Source organism: Physella acuta, unplaced genomic scaffold (genome assembly GCF_028476545.2).
Source record: "Physella acuta isolate Inbredline_101_S28 unplaced genomic scaffold, ASM2847654v3 ptg000203l, whole genome shotgun sequence".
NCBI lineage: Eukaryota > Metazoa > Mollusca > Gastropoda > Physidae > Physella > Physella acuta.
The window spans coordinates 46,220-68,134 of NW_026731722.1; the positions used below are offsets into that span (position 1 = coordinate 46,220).

The 21,915-nt window shown below is 38.6% G+C and overlaps 1 protein-coding gene across 7 annotated transcripts in view; it reads left to right on the top strand.

Moving 5' to 3' along the window:
* LOC131937198 (RIMS-binding protein 2-like) overlaps positions 1–21,915 on the top strand; it is a 205,907-nt gene that overhangs the window by 27,750 nt on the left and 156,242 nt on the right. For 4 of the 7 annotated variants that reach the window (XM_059294418.1, XM_059294421.1, XM_059294423.1 and 1 more), the window contains one exon: positions 20,867–20,986. In XM_059294418.1, the coding sequence (XP_059150401.1) occupies positions 20,867–20,986 (120 nt within the window). Of the gene's footprint in view, positions 1–6,715; positions 7,031–19,701; positions 19,805–20,866; positions 20,987–21,915 lie in introns of those variants that run through there. The other 3 variants (XM_059294419.1, XM_059294420.1, XM_059294422.1) reach the window with 3 other exon arrangements.

A 21,915-nucleotide genomic window follows, 5' to 3' on the forward strand; every position in this document is an offset into this window, starting at 1 on the left:
TTATTTGGCTTGATACTGGTCAGTTATTTGGCACGCCACTTGTCAGTTATTTGACTCGCCGCTGGTCAGTTATTTGACTTGCCACTGGTCAGTTATTTGACTTGCCGGTGGTCATTTTACTTGCCACTGACTTGATACTGGTCAGTTATTTGGCTTGCTAGTGGTCAGCTATTTGACTTGCTACAGAGGGCTAAGCAGGAACATAATTCAAGTAAAATCCAATCGCTATTGTCCGCCGATAGAGATAGCGCATGGACAGACTAATACGATATTAGTTCGAATCTTGCTGTTTACCATCCCTTTGGCTGTATGGTGTATTGAAGCCCCCCCCCTTCCCCTCCCCCACCTATGACGTTCACATGACGTAATGCTCATACTTTCGTTCAATACAAAAAATCATCATGCGTTAATAAACTTCTATTCCGCGATCTTTTTCAAAAGTTGAAATCAATTTTCCGAAATCCGAACCAAATAATAAAAAAAATTTGCTTTACACCTGTGGACAGGTTATGTTTATGACTCATGACGCCACCAGATGTTGCCTATGTCATCAAGCCTAGGCGTGGTCAAGCTGACCATTCCCGGCCGCAGACAATCGTTGAGCTGGCGGGGTAAACATTGGGCTGTACGCGACCAAACAACGCGATAGTGCCAACATCTGACTCACGGGGGGGGGGGGGGGGGGGGAGAACCGGAAGTTATGTTGATCGAATCGGTGAGGATGTTGAGAGTGTGGTGAGAATATTGGTTTATTAGATGGTACCTCAGTCTAGGTTTACATAGACATGAGTTATAAAGACATTGGTAGTAATGCCGCCATTGATATTCATATTTCTCCAAGACAAGATTCAGTTGTGTCGCTATTCTGTTGTGTTCGGTTTACCACTTGACGTTGTCTGTTGTAGAAGATAAAGCAAATTTTCACGCTTGATATATAGGCTTATAAGAAGACTTGGCGTCTTTATGTTCATGCTTGATTGAATAATATGGTAGTTTAGGCCTATATGTTAAACCGCGTATTCAACGCTCTTTTGTAGTAATAGGACACAAACAATCTATGACATATATAAGGAATAATACAAAAAACAAATATTACCATAAAAAAAAACACAACTATAGCTAAATTGAAAGGAAGCTCAATAAAAAAAACCCATGTAATTACAAAAAAAAATTCTTAAAAAAAATGATGATCTGTGATATAATCTTATGATTGAAAATGATCTCATAACCTCAAACAACAACAACTATGTCTCGAACACTAGGCAATATATGACCATGGCATTAGGCAATCAGTATGACGAATAGAATAGGCACTGTGACGACGACACAAGGTCCACCTTTACGTGACTAGCAGGTGGGTCCAACTACTCTATCATCTTGTACAGGTGTAAAGGCACGTTCGTGACTCACCCATCGATTGCCGATACATTTATCCAACATTTCATCTCACTTTGTCTCCGCAAACCAACCCACGACTCCATTACTAACTGGCCTCTTGTCTGGTATGTTGTTCCAATGTTGTTTATGTTGAGAGCAACCCACTCGCCCTGGTCAGTACCATTGCATGTCATTACGTCACTGTAATAGTCCGACTTTACTTCGTCTGCCAAAACCGTCGACAGATCTGGATTAGCTATAGATCGACCGGGTAAAGAACGCATACTCACCGACCTGGTCGGGTGGTAGATCTTACGACTGCCAATCCGTAAGTCTCGAGATCGAATCTCGGGTTCGAGTGTGTTTGACTCAACTCTGATGTAAGGGAAACCAAGGCGGCTGGACATAAAGCTGGCCACTCATAATCTTTTCAATTGAAACGGATAAACCCTACTTCGTGTGTTCTGAACCCGAACGGGAACAGCTAAAGGTGAATTCGGCTTTGAAAAACCACAATATCCATATTACTGTTTTATTGACGTATTTACCAATTTCTGTATCTAGTTTTCACCCCCGTACTGTTCGTATGATCAAATCAACCACAATACCACCAGCCCGTGTTTATTTTCATGTCTTGAACCAAATTCTCCAGGGGTCCGCGATAATGGGCTTAAACGTCTCACAGAATATTTGTTTCTCTCCGCCCAGAGTCAAGTGGTGATAGTCAATATTTGCAGGCTGGGGTCTCTATTCATGCTCTGATAGCTGGGTCTGTCATCATGTTGGTACACTTTTATGTTTTAACACACGGCTGGTAGTTGGCCCTGATATCTTGTGGTACACTTTCATAATGTCATATAGTGGTGATGTCAATATTTGCAGGCTGTGGTGTCTCTTCATGCTCTGATAGCTGGGTCTGTCATCATGTTGGTACACTTTTATGTTTTAACACACGGCTGGTAGTTGGCCCTGATATCTTGTGGTACACTTTCATAATGTCATATAGTGGTGATGTCAATATTTGCAGGCTGTGGTGTCTCTTCATGCTCTGATAGCTGGGTCTGTCATCATGTTGGTACACTTTTATGTTTTAACACACGGCTGGTAGTTGGCCCTGATATCTTGTGGTACACTTTCATAATGTCATATAGTGGTGATGTCAATATTTGCAGGCTGTGGTGTCTCTTCATGCTCTGATAGCTGGGTCTGTCATCATGTTGGTACACTTTTATGTTTTAACACACGGCTGGTAGTTGGCCCTGATATCTTGTGGTACACTTTCATAATGTCATATAGTGGTGATGTCAATATTTGCAGGCTGTGGTGTCTCTTCATGCTCTGATAGCTGGGTCTGTCATCATGTTGGTACACTTTTATGTTTTAACACACGGCTGGTAGTTGGCCCTGATATCTTGTGGTACACTTTCATAATGTCATATAGTGGTGATGTCAATATTTGCAGGCTGTGGTGTCTCTTCATGCTCTGATAGCTGGGTCTGTCATCATGTTGGTACACTTTTATGTTTTAACACACGGCTGGTAGTTGGCCCTGATATCTTGTGGTACACTTTCATAATGTCATATAGTGGTGATGTCAATATTTGCAGGCTGTGGTGTCTCTTCATGCTCTGATAGCTGGGTCTGTCATCATGTTGGTACACTTTTATGTTTTAACACACGGCTGGTAGTTGGCCCTGATATCTTGTGGTACACTTTCATAATGTCATATAGTGGTGATGTCAATATTTGCAGGCTGTGGTGTCTCTTCATGCTCTGATAGCTGGGTCTGTCATCATGTTGGTACACTTTTATGTTTTAACACACGGCTGGTAGTTGGCCCTGATATCTTGTGGTACACTTTCATAATGTCATATAGTGGTGATGTCAATATTTGCAGGCTGTGGTGTCTCTTCATGCTCTGATAGCTGGGTCTGTCATCATGTTGGTACACTTTTATGTTTTAACACACGGCTGGTAGTTGGCCCTGATATCTTGTGGTACACTTTCATAATGTCATATAGTGGTGATGTCAATATTTGCAGGCTGTGGTGTCTCTTCATGCTCTGATAGCTGGGTCTGTCATCATGTTGGTACACTTTTATGTTTTAACACACGGCTGGTAGTTGGCCCTGATATCTTGTGGTACACTTTCATAATGTCATATAGTGGTGATGTCAATATTTGCAGGCTGTGGTGTCTCTTCATGCTCTGATAGCTGGGTCTGTCATCATGTTGGTACACTTTTATGTTTTAACACACGGCTGGTAGTTGGCCCTGATATCTTGTGGTACACTTTCATAATGTCATATAGTGGTGATGTCAATATTTGCAGGCTGTGGTGTCTCTTCATGCTCTGATAGCTGGGTCTGTCATCATGTTGGTACACTTTTATGTTTTAACACACGGCTGGTAGTTGGCCCTGATATCTTGTGGTACACTTTCATAATGTCATATAGTGGTGATGTCAATATTTGCAGGCTGTGGTGTCTCTTCATGCTCTGATAGCTGGGTCTGTCATCATATTGGTATACTTTCATGTTTTCTACACGGCTTTAATAGTTGGTCCTGGTATCTTGTAGTACACTTTTGTATTTTCATACAGTGGTGATTGTCAATATTTGCAGGCTGACTATGATCTCTAGCCCTCTTCATGCTCTGATAGCTAGGTCTGTCTTGATGTTGGTACACTTTCATACACGGCTGGTTAATGGCCCTGATTGTGGTACACTTTCATGTTTACACACACGGCGAATGGAGATGAAACCCAGGTAGAAACGGTGCCGTAGTTTGAGAAATGTAGTGCTTAACGTTGATTACAAGCATTGGAGGATATACGGTGCTAGGACTGGGGGTATAGACTGCAATCACCAACATGTCTTGTTACCAGGGGACGAATATAATCAACACAAAGTTGGGAGGGTGGGGACCCTTATCCTGACCCTAAAGTCGACACCTTAAAAACCACCTTGGTATAATACTTTATGGCCTAGCCAGCGAACGTAGTCAGACTATCTTGTTGAGTTCGCTACTTTACTCTCAAACATTCCTGCCTAGTTCTGAGTATGTTTATCTTAGTCTGAAATATTTATGAAGTGTAAGAACTTTCACTGTTGCGGTCTATTTATTTAAGTTGAGTCTTGCCCCAACAGGTATTATAAAAAAAAATGGGTGCCTTGATTGTTTTATGTGCGAAGACAAGACAGGTCTGACTCTGTGTCCTTGACATTCAGGCCGTCTTTGGTGTGTGTCCTAGTTGCGTCTTGCTGACGTTGATGGCTTTCTTCTTGACTTTTAGTGGACATATTTTCATAGGGCCTGTCCTGTAGTGTGTAACACAATACGATGGCCTGCCCTGTAGTGTGTGACGACACGATGGCCTGCTCTACAGTGTGTAACGACACGATGGCCTCTGTAGTGTGTAACATAAAGATGGCCTCTGTAGTGTGTAACGACACGATGGCCTCTGTAATGTGTAACGACACGATGGCCTGTCCTGTAGTGTGTAACGACACGATGGCCTGCCCTGTAGTGTGTGACGACACGATGGCCTGCCCTGTAGTGTGTAACGACACGATGGCCTGCTCTGTAGTGTGTAACGACACGATGGCCTGCTCTGTAGTGTGTAACACACCTTGATGGCCTGCTCTGTAATGTGTAACAACACGATGGCCTGCTCTGTAGTGTGTAACGACACGATGGCCTACTCTGTAGTGTAACGACACGATGGCCTGCTCTGTAATGTGTAACAACACGATGGCCTGCTCTGTAATGTGTAACAACACGATGGCCTGCTCTGTAGTGTGTAACGACACGATGGCCTACTCTGTAGTGTAACGACACGATGGCCTACTCTGTAGTGTGTAACACAACTTGATGGCCTGCTCTGTAGTGTGTAACGACACGATGGCCTGCTCTGTAGTGTGTAACACAACTTGATGGCCTGCTCTGTAATGTGTAACAACACGATGGCCTGCTCTGTAGTGTGTAACGACACGATGGCCTGCTCTGTAGTGTGTAACGACACGATGGCCTGCTCTGTAGTGTGTAACGACACGATGGCCTGCTCTGTAGTGTGTAACACACCTTGATGGCCTGCTCTGTAATGTGTAACAACACGATGGCCTGCTCTGTAGTGTGTAACGACACGATGGCCTACTCTGTAGTGTAACGACACGATGGCCTGCTCTGTAATGTGTAACAACACGATGGCCTGCTCTGTAATGTGTAACAACACGATGGCCTGCTCTGTAGTGTGTAACGACACGATGGCCTACTCTGTAGTGTAACGACACGATGGCCTACTCTGTAGTGTGTAACACAACTTGATGGCCTGCTCTGTAGTGTGTAACGACACGATGGCCTGCTCTGTAGTGTGTAACACAACTTGATGGCCTGCTCTGTAATGTGTAACAACACGATGGCCTGCTCTGTAGTGTGTAACGACACGATGGCCTGCTCTGTAGTGTGTAACGACACGATGGCCTGCTCTGTAGTGTGTAACACAACTTGATGGCCTGCTCTGTAATGTGTAACAACACGATGGCCTACTCTGTAGTGTAACGACACGATGGCCTGCTCTGTAGTGTGTAACACAACTTGATGGCCTGCTCTGTAATGTGTAACAACACGATGGCCTGCTCTGTAGTGTGTAACGACACGATGGCCTACTCTGTAGTGTAACGACACGATGGCCTGCTCTGTAGTGTGTACACAACGCAATAATCTTTCTTAAAGTGTGTAGCATTTTGTTTTGGCATAAATTGGACAGTAACTGACCCCCATCGGTAGTTAGCTAAACAGCCCCTCATCATACGTGTGAACACACATTAACCCGTTTCTTTTCTAGCCTACCCACCTTTTTAGTCCAGATTAGCAATCTCATTTTTTAAAGAAAAGGCTACGTTTCCCCCTTGTATTCACTGTAGGGGTAAAACAATAGACCCATTAGAATTTCCCTTTTATTCCTGTTACTCATACTTCTGTACTAATGTACAGGGTTGTTAAATCATTCTCCAGGTGCCCTCTAAAAACGGGAACTGGGGCCAGTTTCGAATCGCTCAATCACAAAGTGTAGATTGTTCACAATCGATGGTAAAAACTGAAGTTCTGTGCTGGCGTTGAACCCACGTCTTTCGAGTAACATTAGCGCGAGCGGCCTCGCTATCGATTTTACCAAATATGGTCATTTTTTTTTCCTGTTTAGTTAACATTAATTAGACTTTTATCTCGATATTTATGTTGACCTTGACTAGTTGAACTTAATTGTTTCAATTACATAAATCAATTACCAAAGGTAATTACGTATCGATCGTACAGTAGTGATGCACTCACCTGGTCGGTCGTTGATTTAATGTTAGACGTGATACCTGGTCGGTGGCTAATCTTGTGTTTTATATAACTTAGGTAAAAAAAAGACGTTTTTTTGTGTGGATTTGGTTAGTGTAGTTTTTGTGACCTGTTTCTATGGCGGATTACATCCAGTGGATGAGCGGATGGATTAAACTTTGACGGACCGGATATGTAACTGTTACCCAGGGTACACGTTGCCATGGAGATGATGCTGGAGAGGCCACGTGACAGGAGAGTGAGCGAGGAGAAGAGGGAGGATTATGAGGAGTATGAGGAGAGGGTGCCTCACCATGTGACGTTCAACGTAAGTACCAGCTACTCCCAATGATTTCTGTTCTCTGTTTTTACAGTTTCGTGTAATGGTTGGTTGAGATATGTCAACCTTTGGCTGCAGTGTATGGCCGTGTAGGCAGTATTTGTGATTTACCACACAATAATATCTAAATACGCTGTAGTGAATGCAACTCAGTATCGTCTCCAACTATGAGTTATTGAGGAAGCAAAGCTTTTAGTTAAGGGGAAACTTGTACAAAATGGTTTTTATAGCTGAATTTTGTCATTAAAAAAAATCCATTTTAAGTAGATTTTGTAATTACTGTTTTTAACTTTACAAATATGTGGGTCGGGCTATTTTTCGAGAACTTTAATATGGCGTCACGACCATTGACAGAATGGGCGCCCCCATGATGTCGTTAAATGTTGCCCCCACTCATCACCTCCCAATCTTTATAGTGTACACACTCCGCCACACCCACCCGGCCGTATAAAAGCTGCAGGGAAGACGGAAGTACTGTAGCGCGGTGTACATGATCTAAAACCTCTCGTGTATGTGTATGTATGTGTGTGTATGTGTGTGTATGTGTATGTGTATGTGTATGTGTATGTGTATGTGTGTGTGTGTTTGTGTGTGTGTGTTGGTAACATGAACTCAATAGTTGGAGTCACGTGTTACGTACAGTGGTCAAAGCTGTCCAAACGTCGATACCATACTTATAAACACTTGTACTTTTTTTTATCTGAAATCCCCCTCCCCCTCGAACAGATTTAAAAAATATGACCGTCGTCTGTAAAAAAAAAACATTAACCACCATCTTACTGGTATCATTGTTATTGTTTACCACGTCTGTAGGCTACGCAGAGCTTTATAATAATAATAGCGAGGATTGTTCGCCCGGTTCATTTGTTTGTCGTTTTTTTTAAAAAGCGATCTTCTTATGGTAATCTGGTGTCTCTTTATAATAATAAACCATCCTAATATATAATTCCCCATGTGCGCACTTCTCTCTGTCCGCAAAATATTTTCGCCGGACATCACGTCAGAATCGGCAGCGATATATGAAGAACTTTTTACGGACTTTTATTGAAAAAAATATGTTAGATGTTTTAAATGTATAACCACAAAATTATTTAAAGAAGAAAAATAAAAAATAAAGGCGTATTCGAATGTAGAGAAACAGTATTATTTATGTAACCGGAAAAGTGTATAAACATGAGACAAGGACGCATTTAACAATGACGTCGCTTATTGTTTACACTAAAAAAAGAGCACGAAACTGATGACGTCATCTTCCGAGTTTAGAATAAAAAGAAATGAACTATTTCATTCAAATATGATTTAGAGCTAGATCTATGTACGCTATGAAATGTATACAATACGATTTTCTCGGCCTAAACTTAAAAAAAATATTTTATCTATTTGGATTCTAGATCTAGAGATTCTAGATCTAGATATTGATCTCGATCTAGATATTCTAGATCATCTAGATCTAGAGATTCTAGATCTAGATCTAGATGATCTCTAGAGCTAAGTTGTCGGGTGCCCGATAGGGCACTTCCCGGCGCCGCAGGCGCTTCAAATTTGGCAGGGTCTTGCCTTGGGGCGACAGAACACGGGGGCCGGTTGGCCAAACAGTCTACGATGAGGGGGTCAAAACTGACCTCGACTGACCAGCGCCTTATATGGGCGAATTAATTAAGCATTCAAATTCTCAATGTTTTCGAAAGCCTAAGCGAAGCTGGGCAGCATGCCTAGTTACAGATATAGTAGGCATGACTTACGTGATTTAACATAATATTACAACTTACATTACTTAATCTCTTTATGCCTTGTTGAGCATAGGACCTCAACCATAACCTTCCATTTTGCTATTACAAAATCCTTGCTTGAGGCTAACATTCGATTACACTAATTTTTTTTCATTTTTGTATTCAATATAAGCCGTTGAAAAGCCGTTTGAATTATTTAAACAATTCAAATATTTGAAAAATAAACCGACCTCAATCCGTCCTTGAACTCAACCGGAGTGGCCAGGGAAAGTAAAACAATGAAAGTCACAACAATTGTTTTCCATGATAAAATACACTAGTTATTATTTGTTTGAATGTTTCTAGCCTTAATAAAACCGGAGGTAATTTTGTCCTTAGTTCACAACTGTTATAAAATATTCAATTTTGATTGAAACATATGCTTTCTTGCAACAACCATTTAGAACCATTTGGAACCAGCTTTTCAAGCAATAAGTGGTTATAGGTTTTGGTTTACATTACTGGCAAAAAAGCAGAAATTTAATTTTAATAAATGGAATCTACTTTTTGTTGATACGATTAACCCGAAAACACCCTTAGTAATATTACCTTGTTTATGTCAAAACTATGGCCAGAACAGAACAGCAAGAAAGTTCTAATTTAAGGTGCTTTTATCAAAATAGAACTGTTAAAATGTAAAGAACTCAGACACAACAGAACTACGAAAAGTTAAAATTTAAAGAATTATTGGCTTAGCAGAACTGTAAGAAAGGTTTTTAGTCGCATAACTATTGAAGGCTGAGTACTGCTGTGAAAGTAGTGAGTAGCTTGTGGTATGAAGACAATCCAACTGTATCAATTAGATCGTGCTAAGTGCAACAAAAATAGTTCGGAATCCGGTCACACATATCAGACATTTCGTGCTAGTTGAAGCAATAGTTTAGGTAAGAAAACGTCTGCACTATTTGACCTAGGCGGCTGCTCAGATGTCAACTATATTTCTGGAACTGTGACGTCAACACACGAAGAGCATGCATGTGTTCCTTCTCGCTGTCAGGTATTTGCAGGTATTGAAGGATTAACCCACAGGTGTGTCCAACATTGAGCACAGTGTCAGGCCCTGTCTGGCACCAACAGCCGCTGTAACTTTGATATGTTCACGTAGACAAAATACATGCTGATGATGTAGCTTTGATATGTTCACGTAGACAAAATACATGCTGATGATGTAGCTTTGATATGTTCACGTAGACAAAATACATGCTGATGATGTAGCTTTGATATGTTCACGTAGACAAAATACATGCTGATGATGTAACTTTGATATGTTCACGTAGACAAAATACATGCTGATGATGTAGCTTTGATATGTTCACGTAGACAAAATACATGCTGATGATGTAACTTTGATATGTTCACGTAGACAAAATACATGCTGATGATGTAACTTTGATATGTTCACGTAGACAAAATACATGCTGATGATGTAGCTTTGATATGTTCACGTAGACAAAATACATGCTGATGATGTAACTTTGATATGTTCACGTAGACAAAATACATGCTGATGATGTAGCTTTGATATGTTCACGTAGACAAAATACATGCTGATGATGTAACTTTGATATGTTCACGTAGACAAAATACATGCTGATGATGTAACTTTGATATGTTCACGTAGACAAAATACATGCTGATGATGTAGCTTTGATATGTTCACGTAGACAAAATACATGCTGATGATGTAACTTTGATATGTTCACGTAGACAAAATACATGCTGATGATGTAACTTTGATATGTTCACGTAGACAAAATACATGCTGATGATGTAACTTTGATATGTTCACGTAGACAAAATACATGCTGATGATGTAACTTTGATATGTTCACGTAGACAAAATACATGCTGATGATGTAGCTTTGATATGTTCACGTAGACAAAATACATGCTGATGATGTAGCTTTGATATGTTCACGTAGACAAAATACATGCTGATGATGTAACTTTGATATGTTCACGTAGACAAAATACATGCTGATGATGTAGCTTTGATATGTTCACGTAGACAAAATACATGCTGATGATGTAACTTTGATATGTTCACGTAGACAAAATACATGCTGATGATGTAACTTTGATATGTTCACGTAGACAAAATACATGCTGATGATGTAGCTTTGATATGTTCACGTAGACAAAATACATGCTGATGATGTAACTTTGATATGTTCACGTAGACAAAATACATGCTGATGATGTAACTTTGATATGTTCACGTAGACAAAATACATGCTGATGATGTAGCTTTGATATGTTCACGTAGACAAAATACATGCTGATGATGTAACTTTGATATGTTCACGTAGACAAAATACATGCTGATGATGTAACTTTGATATGTTCACGTAGACAAAATACATGCTGATGATGTAACTTTGATATGTTCACGTAGACAAAATACATGCTGATGATGTAGCTTTGATATGTTCACGTAGACAAAATACATGCTGATGATGTAACTTTGATATGTTCACGTAGACAAAATACATGCTGATGATGTAGCTTTGATATGTTCACGTAGACAAAATACATGCTGATGATGTAACTTTGATATGTTCACGTAGACAAAATACATGCTGATGATGTAACTTTGATATGTTCACGTAGACAAAATACATGCTGATGATGTAACTTTGATATGTTCAAGTAGACAAAATACATGCTGATGATGTAACTTTGATATGATGTAACTTTGATATGTTCACGTAGACAAAATACATGATGGTGTAATTGATATGTTCACGTAGACAAAATACATGCTGATGATGTAACTTTGATATATCACAAAAAATAAATAAAATAACAAAGGGAAGCAACCTGTAAATATGTTTTAAAAAGAGTTAGTTATTTTTTTTTTAGATAAATTTAATATATTAACAGAATAAAAATACATGTTGTTGATTATTATCTTACAGACAATTAGCGCTGGAACCCAATTTAATTCTTTGTGCAGTCATTATTAGAATTCTCACATTTAAAATGATTATTTTTCAAACGTAAAAAGCTTTAGCTAAAATAAACGACTGATTTTTACACTTGTAAAAGTTAAATTTATATGTATCTGATGTTCAATCTGTCTTCTTCCTCGTTTATAGACAGTAACGTTTTATATTCAGTAATTTTGAGTAATGTAGGATGGGAATTCTTTAACTCGAGTTTGACGAGATGGGTACGATGATGATTTTTGAAATGGATTAAAAACGTTTTTTTCTCTCTCGATGTTGCAATCACAGCGGCCGTAAAAGCGACTGGTCGAGTGACAGCGTGTGTGTTGACGTGTATGTTGTTGTACGGAGTGAACGAGGGTAACAAGGGAAGCGACTGGTCGAGTGACAGTGCTCTATTGACGTGTATGTTGTTGTATGGGGTGAACGAGGGTAGCAATGGAAGCGACTGGTCGAGTGACAGCGTGTGTGTTGACGTGTATGTTGTTGTAAGGAGTGAACGAGGGTAACAAGGGAAGCGACGGGTCGAGTGACAGTGCTCTATTGACGTGTATGTTGTTGTATGGGGTGAACGAGGGTAGCAAGGGAAGCGACTGGTCGAGTGACAGCGTGTGTGTTGACGTGTATGTTGTTGTAAGGAGTGAACGAGGGTAACAAGGGAAGCGACGGGTCGAGTGACAGTGCTCTATTGACGTGTATGTTGTTGTATGGGGTGAACGAGGGTAGCAATGGAAGCGACTGGTCGAGTGACAGCGTGTGTGTTGACGTGTATGTTGTTGTAAGGAGTGAACGAGGGTAACAAGGGAAGCGACGGGTCGAGTGACAGCGTGTGTGTAACGGTGAATGCGTGTGTCCGTCAAGGTTCGCTTATAAGTTAATGAGTGAATGTTAGATCGACGGTGTCACTTGGAAGTTGAGATTAAAAGCCTCTGGATCACCCAATCCCTTAAGTCTTGTGTCTGCTTGTGTCTGCATGATGATGAATACACCCTCACAGAAAGAGCTCATTGGTTCCCTTTAGTTCCCTCTACTACCCCTCAGTTCCCTCTAGTTCCCCATAGTTCCCTGAGTATTGAACGCAATGTACCAGTTGACAGCTGTAGATATGTATCAGTTTACCTGTAATCTCTCGTGTTGGACGAGAACCGAGCGTCGGGTCGTGGTGTCAACAGTAACATGTTGTGTGGTACACGTTCACTATAGCAAGCAGGCAGAGATAGTATGGGCTTCTGAGGCTGGATCGGACGTCTCATTACGTACACTGAACTATGTTTTTGTAGGACGTACACAGACGTACACTGGTGAACACAGACGTACACTAGACAATAAGTTAAAACATTCTCGATATGTTTGGTATGTTGGGGCACCAAACCACAGAAGGTTGGGATTGCGGTTAGCGCTAGATATACGGTTAGGTTTTCGGTCAGTACCATGGTTTGGTCGGGTAGCGTATCTTATGTTGGGGTTAATGCTAGTGTTCAAGGCTTGGGCTAGGGCTAGGGTGCCTCAGCAACTATGATAAAAAAAAATAGAGCCTTTATTTACATTTAAATAATTTTGTTTTGGAAAACAAGGTCAAGTTTAGGCACATTTGTAATGACAAAAAATAAATTGAAGTTATTTATTTAAAATAACCAAGGGAAACAACCTGTTAATAAGTTTAAAAAAAAAAGTTATTTTTGTTTTAGATAAATTTAATATATTAACAGAATAAAAATACATGTAGCTGATTATTATTTTACAGACATTTAGCACTGGAACCCAATTTAATTCTTTGTGCAGTCATTATTAGAATTCTCTCATTTAAAATAATTATTTTTTAAACGAAAAAAACTTTAGCTTAAATAAACGACTGATTTTTACACTTGTAAAAGTTGAATTTAAATGTATGGTTTTGTCGTTTTTCGTATCCTTTTGGACTATTTTTAAATTAACTTAACAGATCTCTAGATCTAGATCTACTAAATTAGAGGTTCTACTCTGCGCTATGGGCAGCATGGCAAGGTTTTCTGTGTTGACATCCTTAACTTCTACTGCACCTCAGTCATCATGTCTGTTGTAGCCATACATGTTATGTTCAAGTTGTCATACTCAGTCAACGCCTTTATTATTTTATAAGACTCATCTTTTATGGGCAGAACCTATGACAAAGAAGAAAAGGATTGACCCTGGTATTATTGCAGCTCGAGAAGCAAAGAAAATCAAAAGAATAGTAAAAGAGATAAGGAGACTCACAAAATTTGGTCGAATTTTAAAGCCAGTTGATGAAATAGAATTAGACAATAGAAAGTTAAAATTAGCCAATGAACGGAGAAGAAGTCCCCTTGTACCATCATTAGAAAGGGATGAAACGAGAGCTGCTTTAACTAAAAAATGGGGATTTCACAAAACAAAAGTGGCATTTTGAGTAGAAATTGTGTGAACAGATAATTTGAAGCTCTACAAGAATTGAAAGCAGTTTCACAAGATCTATATCAGTCAGCTTTATTGGTTGACTACAGTTTTATTCCTATAGAATTTCAAGGGCCTAAAGAGTCTCCAGCTTTTAAAGATTATAGTGTTCCTGATGGGGAATATATAGATACAACTAGAAAATATTAAAAATTGTGTGTGAAATATCTATTATAAAATATGTTTATTCACTAAAAAAAAAAAAAAAAAAAAAAAAATTAAAATTAACTTAAATACTAAGCACACACACATTTGTATATGTCAGGGATCGGCAATCTTTTGAGTAGGAAGAGCCAAAACTTACAATTTACAAAATTACACAGTTTTAAAGAGCCACAAACATTTCTATGTCAATAGTATGATCTTTGTTAAAGATTTTATATAATATATATATATATATATATATATATATATATATATATATATATATATATATATATATATATATATATATATATATATATATATATATATATATATATATATATATATATATATATACATAATTTAAAAAAATAGCTTAAATGTATGAAATAATCTCATTTGTTTCTGTGTTGAAAGGGTCTACTATAATCGTCAGAGTACTTGAATTTGTTTTGAATTGCTCGAATCTCTCAGTGAAAACATCCTTATTACTTTCTTGTATATACGAAGTATAGAGAAAGTCTTGTAATCGTGCACAAAAAAAAAATCGAGATTTTTACAAATCTCGACGTTTTACACCTCACTGATACGGAAAAACATAATTTTGCGATCTTGTCCGTATGTCTCTGTGTGTGTGTGTGTGTCTGTCTGTGTGTAAACACGATAACTTGAGTACCGTTACAACTAGGCCGATGAAATTTTACATATAAGTATTTTATCAAAATCGTAGATCCGTATTAACTTTTGAGCGATTTCCGATAACCGGAAGTGGTACCTTTTCTACTTTGAATTTTTCAAAAGCCTAAAACTTGAGTACCATCTCAGATAGATAAATGAAATTTCACATGTAAGTAAAAGATCTAATTCTCTACCTTCTGTCAGATTTTGAGTAATTTCCGTTGACCGGAATTACTAATTTACGCTATTTCCGATTTCTCAAAAAACGCATGTAAATTTATAAAGTACTAATAATATTGCGCACTATTATGCACATTTTGTTTTGGCGTTCGCTTGGTGTGCAATTCTTTTTTCTATGAAATTCTATTCTATTTTAAAAAGTTTAAGTAATTAAAAATAATGTCTATATTCTAAGTATATAAGAATATTCGAGAAAGTTTAGGGGAGATCACTCCCGGTTTATTTTGTTTATAGTAATACATTGGTTTCATCACGATATTGGGCTAGGGTTTAATTTCTTTTTGTATTGTTTGGGTTTATACTCTGTACAACTATACAGTTTTTGTTCGGCTAAGCCACCTGCTCCACGGCAGTACAAGACAAATGTTTCATGGATATGTTTGTTCGTCCATGACATTAACTTCATCGCTGAAAATCTTGATCACTTACTTCTTGCTTGTAAAGACATAAATCTCTTGTTAACAAACCGGGAGTGATCTCCCATAAACTTTCTCGTATATTTTACTTGGACGGCAACTCGAGAAATAGACATGCTTTTCAATCAGTTTTTACATAATTTTTAAAATAGAATAGAATCTCGTAAAAAATTTGCGCACCAAGTGAATAACAAGCAATATGTGTATAATAGTGTGGAATATTAGAACTTTATAAATTCATTTGCGTTTTTTGAGAAATCGGAAATAGCGTAAATTACTACTTCCGATCAACGGAAATTACTCACAGTTTGACAGAAGGCAGATAATTAGATATTTTACTTATATGAGAAATTTCATTCATCTATCTGAAACAGTACTCAAGTTATAGGTTTTTGAAGAACCAAAAGTAGAATAAGTTCCACTACCGTTTACCGGAAATCTGTGAAAAGTTGATACAGAACTACAAATTTGATATAATACTTATATATGAAATTTTCGCAACCTAGTTGTAGCGATACTTAAGTTATCGTGTTCACATACATACATACATACATACATACACACAGACAAATGAACGAAATTGCAAAATTATATTTCTCTGACTCAGGGAGGTGTAAAACGTCCAGATTTTTTTTCGATTTTTTGCACGATTACAATACTTTTTCTATACTTCAAGGAGTAAACATCGCTATTAAACGTGTTCACGTTGTCATTTTAATTATCTTTATATTAAATTTTGGTATTACAGTATTGATTAAAAGATAAATGACGTTAGTGATCTGTTATGACAATTTAATTTAAGAATCAATTAACATGTCCGTTTCCATGTCCTATTAATACTAGCTACCATAATATTTGAGGTCGAGAGAGCCAAGGTTATAGTAACAACAAAACAAAGGGGGTTATGGTTAGAACCGCGACACTCGTACAGGGCGGTAGATCTTAGTTTAGGTTAGGGTTAATAAAACGGAGTAATTTGGCGAGGAAGAGAAAGATTCTTCTTCGTTCTTAATTATACAATTTGGATGGGATTTCCTCACATACAATCAAGCAATAGTGTCAGCATATGATGTGTATTATAACTTGTTGACTCCAGCCTATTTTTCTTTCTGGATTTGCTTCTACAGCCATTGTCCACCCAAAAACAACCGATGAGAGCTTAGTTTATCGTAAAAAACGGCGTAGTTTGTTGAGGATGAGGGGGGAGAGTGTGCGGTAAACCCCGTGTATTTTATGTTGTGAGTAATTCGAGTGAGTGAGTCTGTGTCAGGTGGCGTTGACAGCTGGTCCCACCTGCAACAGGTGAGAAGTTTACCCCGTAAGGCAGGCGTGGCTTGAGTTAATTAGTTGTCATTATCTCAGGGGAGGCCTGATTCAACAGGTTGAATGATGGTTGCACTACCACACCCATGTGGAGTTAAAAAAAAATGTTTAGATGTTTAATTTTTTAAGTTTAACCTCAAAACAACTTGGTTTTAAGCAGGGTTCAGTAAATCCACGCCCTGTTCATTTGCAATGTATACTCAAGATACTATGGTGTCATGATGTTTGGTGGCACATAAAGGGTTGATGTCAATGCGACCAAAGATTGCTTGTCGCCCTAATGTGTAATGCCCCCCCCCCGTCCTAGTGTATCTGCCATCTTAGCTCCCCAGGGGTACAAAATGCCGCTAACATTACGGCTACTTTGGTAACATCTGATTGGTAAAAATAATAAGCTTATGTGGTCGTTTAGATGGTGTTGTTTGTGTGTGAGTATGTGTGTGGTGTGTATGTGTGTGTGTGTGTGTGGGGGGGGTGTGTCTATGTAACTTTGGTGTAATTAGATTTTTTCTAAATTCAAGAGCCCGATTAAAATTAAGATTTACAGCCATCTTACTGCATTGGTCGCGTACCCACAATGGGTATGACTTACCCTCTCCAATCCATCCAGTGTTTCTTTCAACAAACGTTTTTCCCCAGCGGGTGGGAGCACATTTTAAAGTTGGGGAATGGCACTTTATAGTTGGGGGGTGGCACTTTATAGTTGGGGGGTGGCACTTTATAGTTGGGGGGTGGCACTTTATAGTTGGGGGGTGGTACTTTATAGTTGAGTGGGGGGCAGAAACTAGTTGAAGGATATGTGTTCTATATAAACTATATCATTCGTTCGGGGAAAAGGTATGGCATTGGAGTGCTTCCCCCCCCCCCCCCCAATCAAAGAGACACCTGAACTTCATTGAACAGAAAATATTTCGCCTATATTGTTTATTAAAAAAATTAATTGAACTTTCCTCTGCTTTAAATAACTGTTTGTGTTTTGATTTGACGCGAAGTGTCTGGCTTGTTCTGTCAATAGATAATCTCGTTACAATAACATTCTGTCGTTTCTTGGTTTTATCCTGCGCCTTTTGATCTGGCACGTGTGATTTGTTTGTTGTGTAAACAATGCAGAGTACACTTTGTTTACGTGTATGGTGTTCTTAGTACATGTGGAACATGGCAACAATAGTATTTTTTAATACACTATGGCAGGGGTCGGCAACCTGCGGCTCGCGAGCCGCATGCGGCTCTTTAGATGTCAAGATGCGGCTCTCCAGCTCCTTGCACAAATACTAATAACCTTAACAAAAAAATTAAATATTTGAAATAAAAAAATGTTAGTGGCTCTTTAAAACCAGGGAAATTTTGAAAATTGTAACTTTTGGCTCTTCCGCTTCAAAAGGTTGCCGACCCCTGCACTATGGTATTCTTAATACATGTGTGACATAGTAAAAATGGTATTCTTAATACATGTATAACATAATAAAAAATATGGTATCCTTAATATATGTGTAACATGGTAACGATGGTATCCTTAACACATGTGTAACGTCTGAGTTGTTTTTAAAAAGGTGTATCATCTAAGTATAGATGAAAATATGTCGCGTATGAGTTTATATTAACCACCTGTTTAAATGATACTTGTATTAACCCAACTGTTGTTTCGATGATACTTTATATTAATATTACTACAACACTTGTTTAGTTGATTCACGTGTAAATACAACTGTAGTGAATTATCTATTTTTACTACAGCACGTATTTATTTTATATTAATGACACATGTTCGGTTAAAACCGCTGCTTATGTAAATGAGTTATGTAAATGATGTTGTGTGTCACCGTGTAACTAGCCGTGTAGCACGTGTCTGGTTGTGTGCACGTGATGCGGGTGTTCCCGATTTTAGCATACGGAAGTAGGCGCGCTAGGGTTAATGTTTCCTAAATGGGTCAACATTTGTCTCTAAAGTTCTGATCATAACTAGCAGGGGTTAATGTTGTCTGAACGACCCGTGTAGGGTTAACATCGAGATCAAGGTCTCCCAATGCACGCCGTGACACAGCTTGTTGTGTTGTGCATCGATTAGTTAGTCAAGCTTATGGGAACGTACTCACACAAGCTTGTGGGAACGTACTCACACAAGCTTGAGGGAATGTACTCACACCGGGCTGTTAACAAAATACTTTCGGATAGCTCACACCTAGTGAAAGGATCTAATAATTCTGGATAATTTGGACATTACGTACTTAAAGGAACTAAATATTTCTGGATAATTTAGACAATACACAACAAACGGACTGAAAAATGTTTTAAAAAGCCAAAACGTTTGACTTACTCTAACCGAGTTTTGACACAGTTTTCAATGCCTCTTAGGAGTTCCGCTCTAGCTGTAAATATAATTTGGATATTTTGCTGATACTGAGATGGATAGAGCGGATGTTTATCCATCGCTGATCTGATGTGCATATACTCTGGATATTAGTGTGGAAATGTTGTGAATAATTTGTGCATTCATTGCAGATGTATTGAGTTACTACGGGAGCTGTAATTGTACTGTGTTAGTCGTACTACTGTTTATTAAAATTGGGTCAAAGTTAGGTTAACCGAAGTCCCTGGATGTAGTGTGGATTGTAATGTTGATGAATTGTGGATATGCTAGTCTTGTAATGTCGAGATACTGTGGAAGGTATGTGGATATTGCCGTGGATGTAGCTGTGGATCTAATGGACCCTGTACCGCGATGTTGACTTTATATCAGACTGTTTTCGTGCCGTCTGCTCAATTCGCATGGGGGACCTTCATGTGATGACCAAGGTGACGTCATGTAGGCTTTAACCCTAGACTGCATATGTTTTATTCCCCCGCTGATTTGAATTGACACCACACATTTTTTACGCTAACACAACTCGACGTATTTCCCGAAAATGATATAAATAACGAAAATTACGTGATACACTTTTTCCCTTTCTCACATGTTCTGACCATGAACCGAGCTTCGGAAGCCCACGATTAGCCCACGATTAGCCCCCTTGTTTGCCCCAGTCTGTCTGCCGCTTCCTGCTCTAGGATCATATCCCTATTTATCCCAGATCTGTTTCCACATTATCAACCCATCTAATCCATCATCGATCAGTGGGACGGAGGGCGTTATTGTTTATCTTTGATGTTCTTCGCTTTGTCTACTTCTCCAGATTTCCTCCACACGTATCTCCCTTTACTTAAAAAGCTAAAAATTATGTAAGATTTGTATGTATTTTTGTATGTTGCCGATGCATAACGCACATAATTTCTGTAAAGATTTACATTGTGTTTTCTTGTGTTCTTCTGTCTGTAATGTTACGTCTCATCCATACACATTCTTATCCTAATATATAAAACCCGTATTCGCACTTCTCTCCCATTCTGTCATTGTCACATTTTGTCTAAGTCTTTGAGATGATAATTTTCAACAATATTGGTTGTACTTCATTATATTGATATCAACAATATTCATGTTCGAGAATACGAAGCAATTAATTAGACGGACGACCAAAATGATTCTTTTGTCAGGCGAAAATGAATTAATATTTGGCAACACAAAAAACCAACAACAACCCAAGAGATCCCCCCCCCCCCATTAAAAAAAAACTCAAAAAAAAAAAAAAAAAAAAAAAAAAAAACCAAAATACAAACAAACAAAAACAATAAAAAAAAAAATCCAAATAAACAAAACAACAACAAAACAATAAATAACCGGGTATTAACTGAATTAATTAAAGCACTGAATTAATTCGGTTAGGTTTTTTTTAACTCACTTTGGTATTTTTTCAGAGATTTTGGTTTGTGATTAGCTTGATTTAGCTGTATCTAAAGTGTTTTAATTATTGGTTGTTTCAGTCACGGAAAGAAGACCGGGAGAAAGAGAAAGTGTTACAGAAAAAACTCGGGGAACTGACCACACAAGTCCAGCGCCTGGAGCGTAGGATCTCACTACTGCGGACAGAGAACGATGCGCTTGTAAGTTGTGCTTTGATTTTTTTTTTGTATAGTGTGTGTATGTAGTGTGTGTATGTACCGTGTGTGTATGTACAGTGTATGTATGTACAGTGTGTGTATGTACAGTGTGTGTATGTACAGTGTGTGTATGTACAGTGTATGTATGTACAGTGTGTGTATGTACAGTGTGTGTATGTACAGTGTGTGTATGTACAGTGTGTGTATGTACAGTGTGTGTATGTACAGTGTGTGTATGTACAGTGTGTGTATGTACAGTGTGTGTATGTACAGTGTGTGTATGTACAGTGTGTGTATGTACAGTGTGTGTATGTACAGTGTGTGTATGTACAGTGTGTGTATGTACAGTGTGTGTATGTACAGTGTGTGTATGTACAGTGTGTGTATGTACAGTGTGTGTATGTACAGTGTGTGTATGTACAGTGTGTGTATGTACAGTGTGTGTATGTATAGTGTGTGTATGTATAGTGTGTGTATGTACAGTGTGTGTATGTACAGTGTGTGTATGTACAGTGTGTGTATGTACAGTGTGTGTATGTACAGTGTGTGTATGTATAGTGTATGTATGTACAGTGTGTGTATGTACAGTGTGTGTATGTACAGTGTGTGTATGTACAGTGTGTGTATGTACAGTGTGTGTATGTACAGTGTGTGTATGTACAGTGTGTGTATGTACAGTGTGTGTATGTACAGTGTGTGTATGTATAGTGTATGTATGTACAGTGTGTGTATGTACAGTGTGTGTATGTACAGTGTGTGTATGTACAGTGTGTGTATGTACAGTGTGTGTATGTACAGTGTGTGTATGTATAGTGTATGTATGTATAGTGTATGTATGTACAGTGTGTGTAGATGTTTGGAAAAGGTCAACTGTCAGTGAAGCAGAAGCAGCCGTGATGTCGTGGGCCCAACTTGGAGGAATGGCCCAGAAC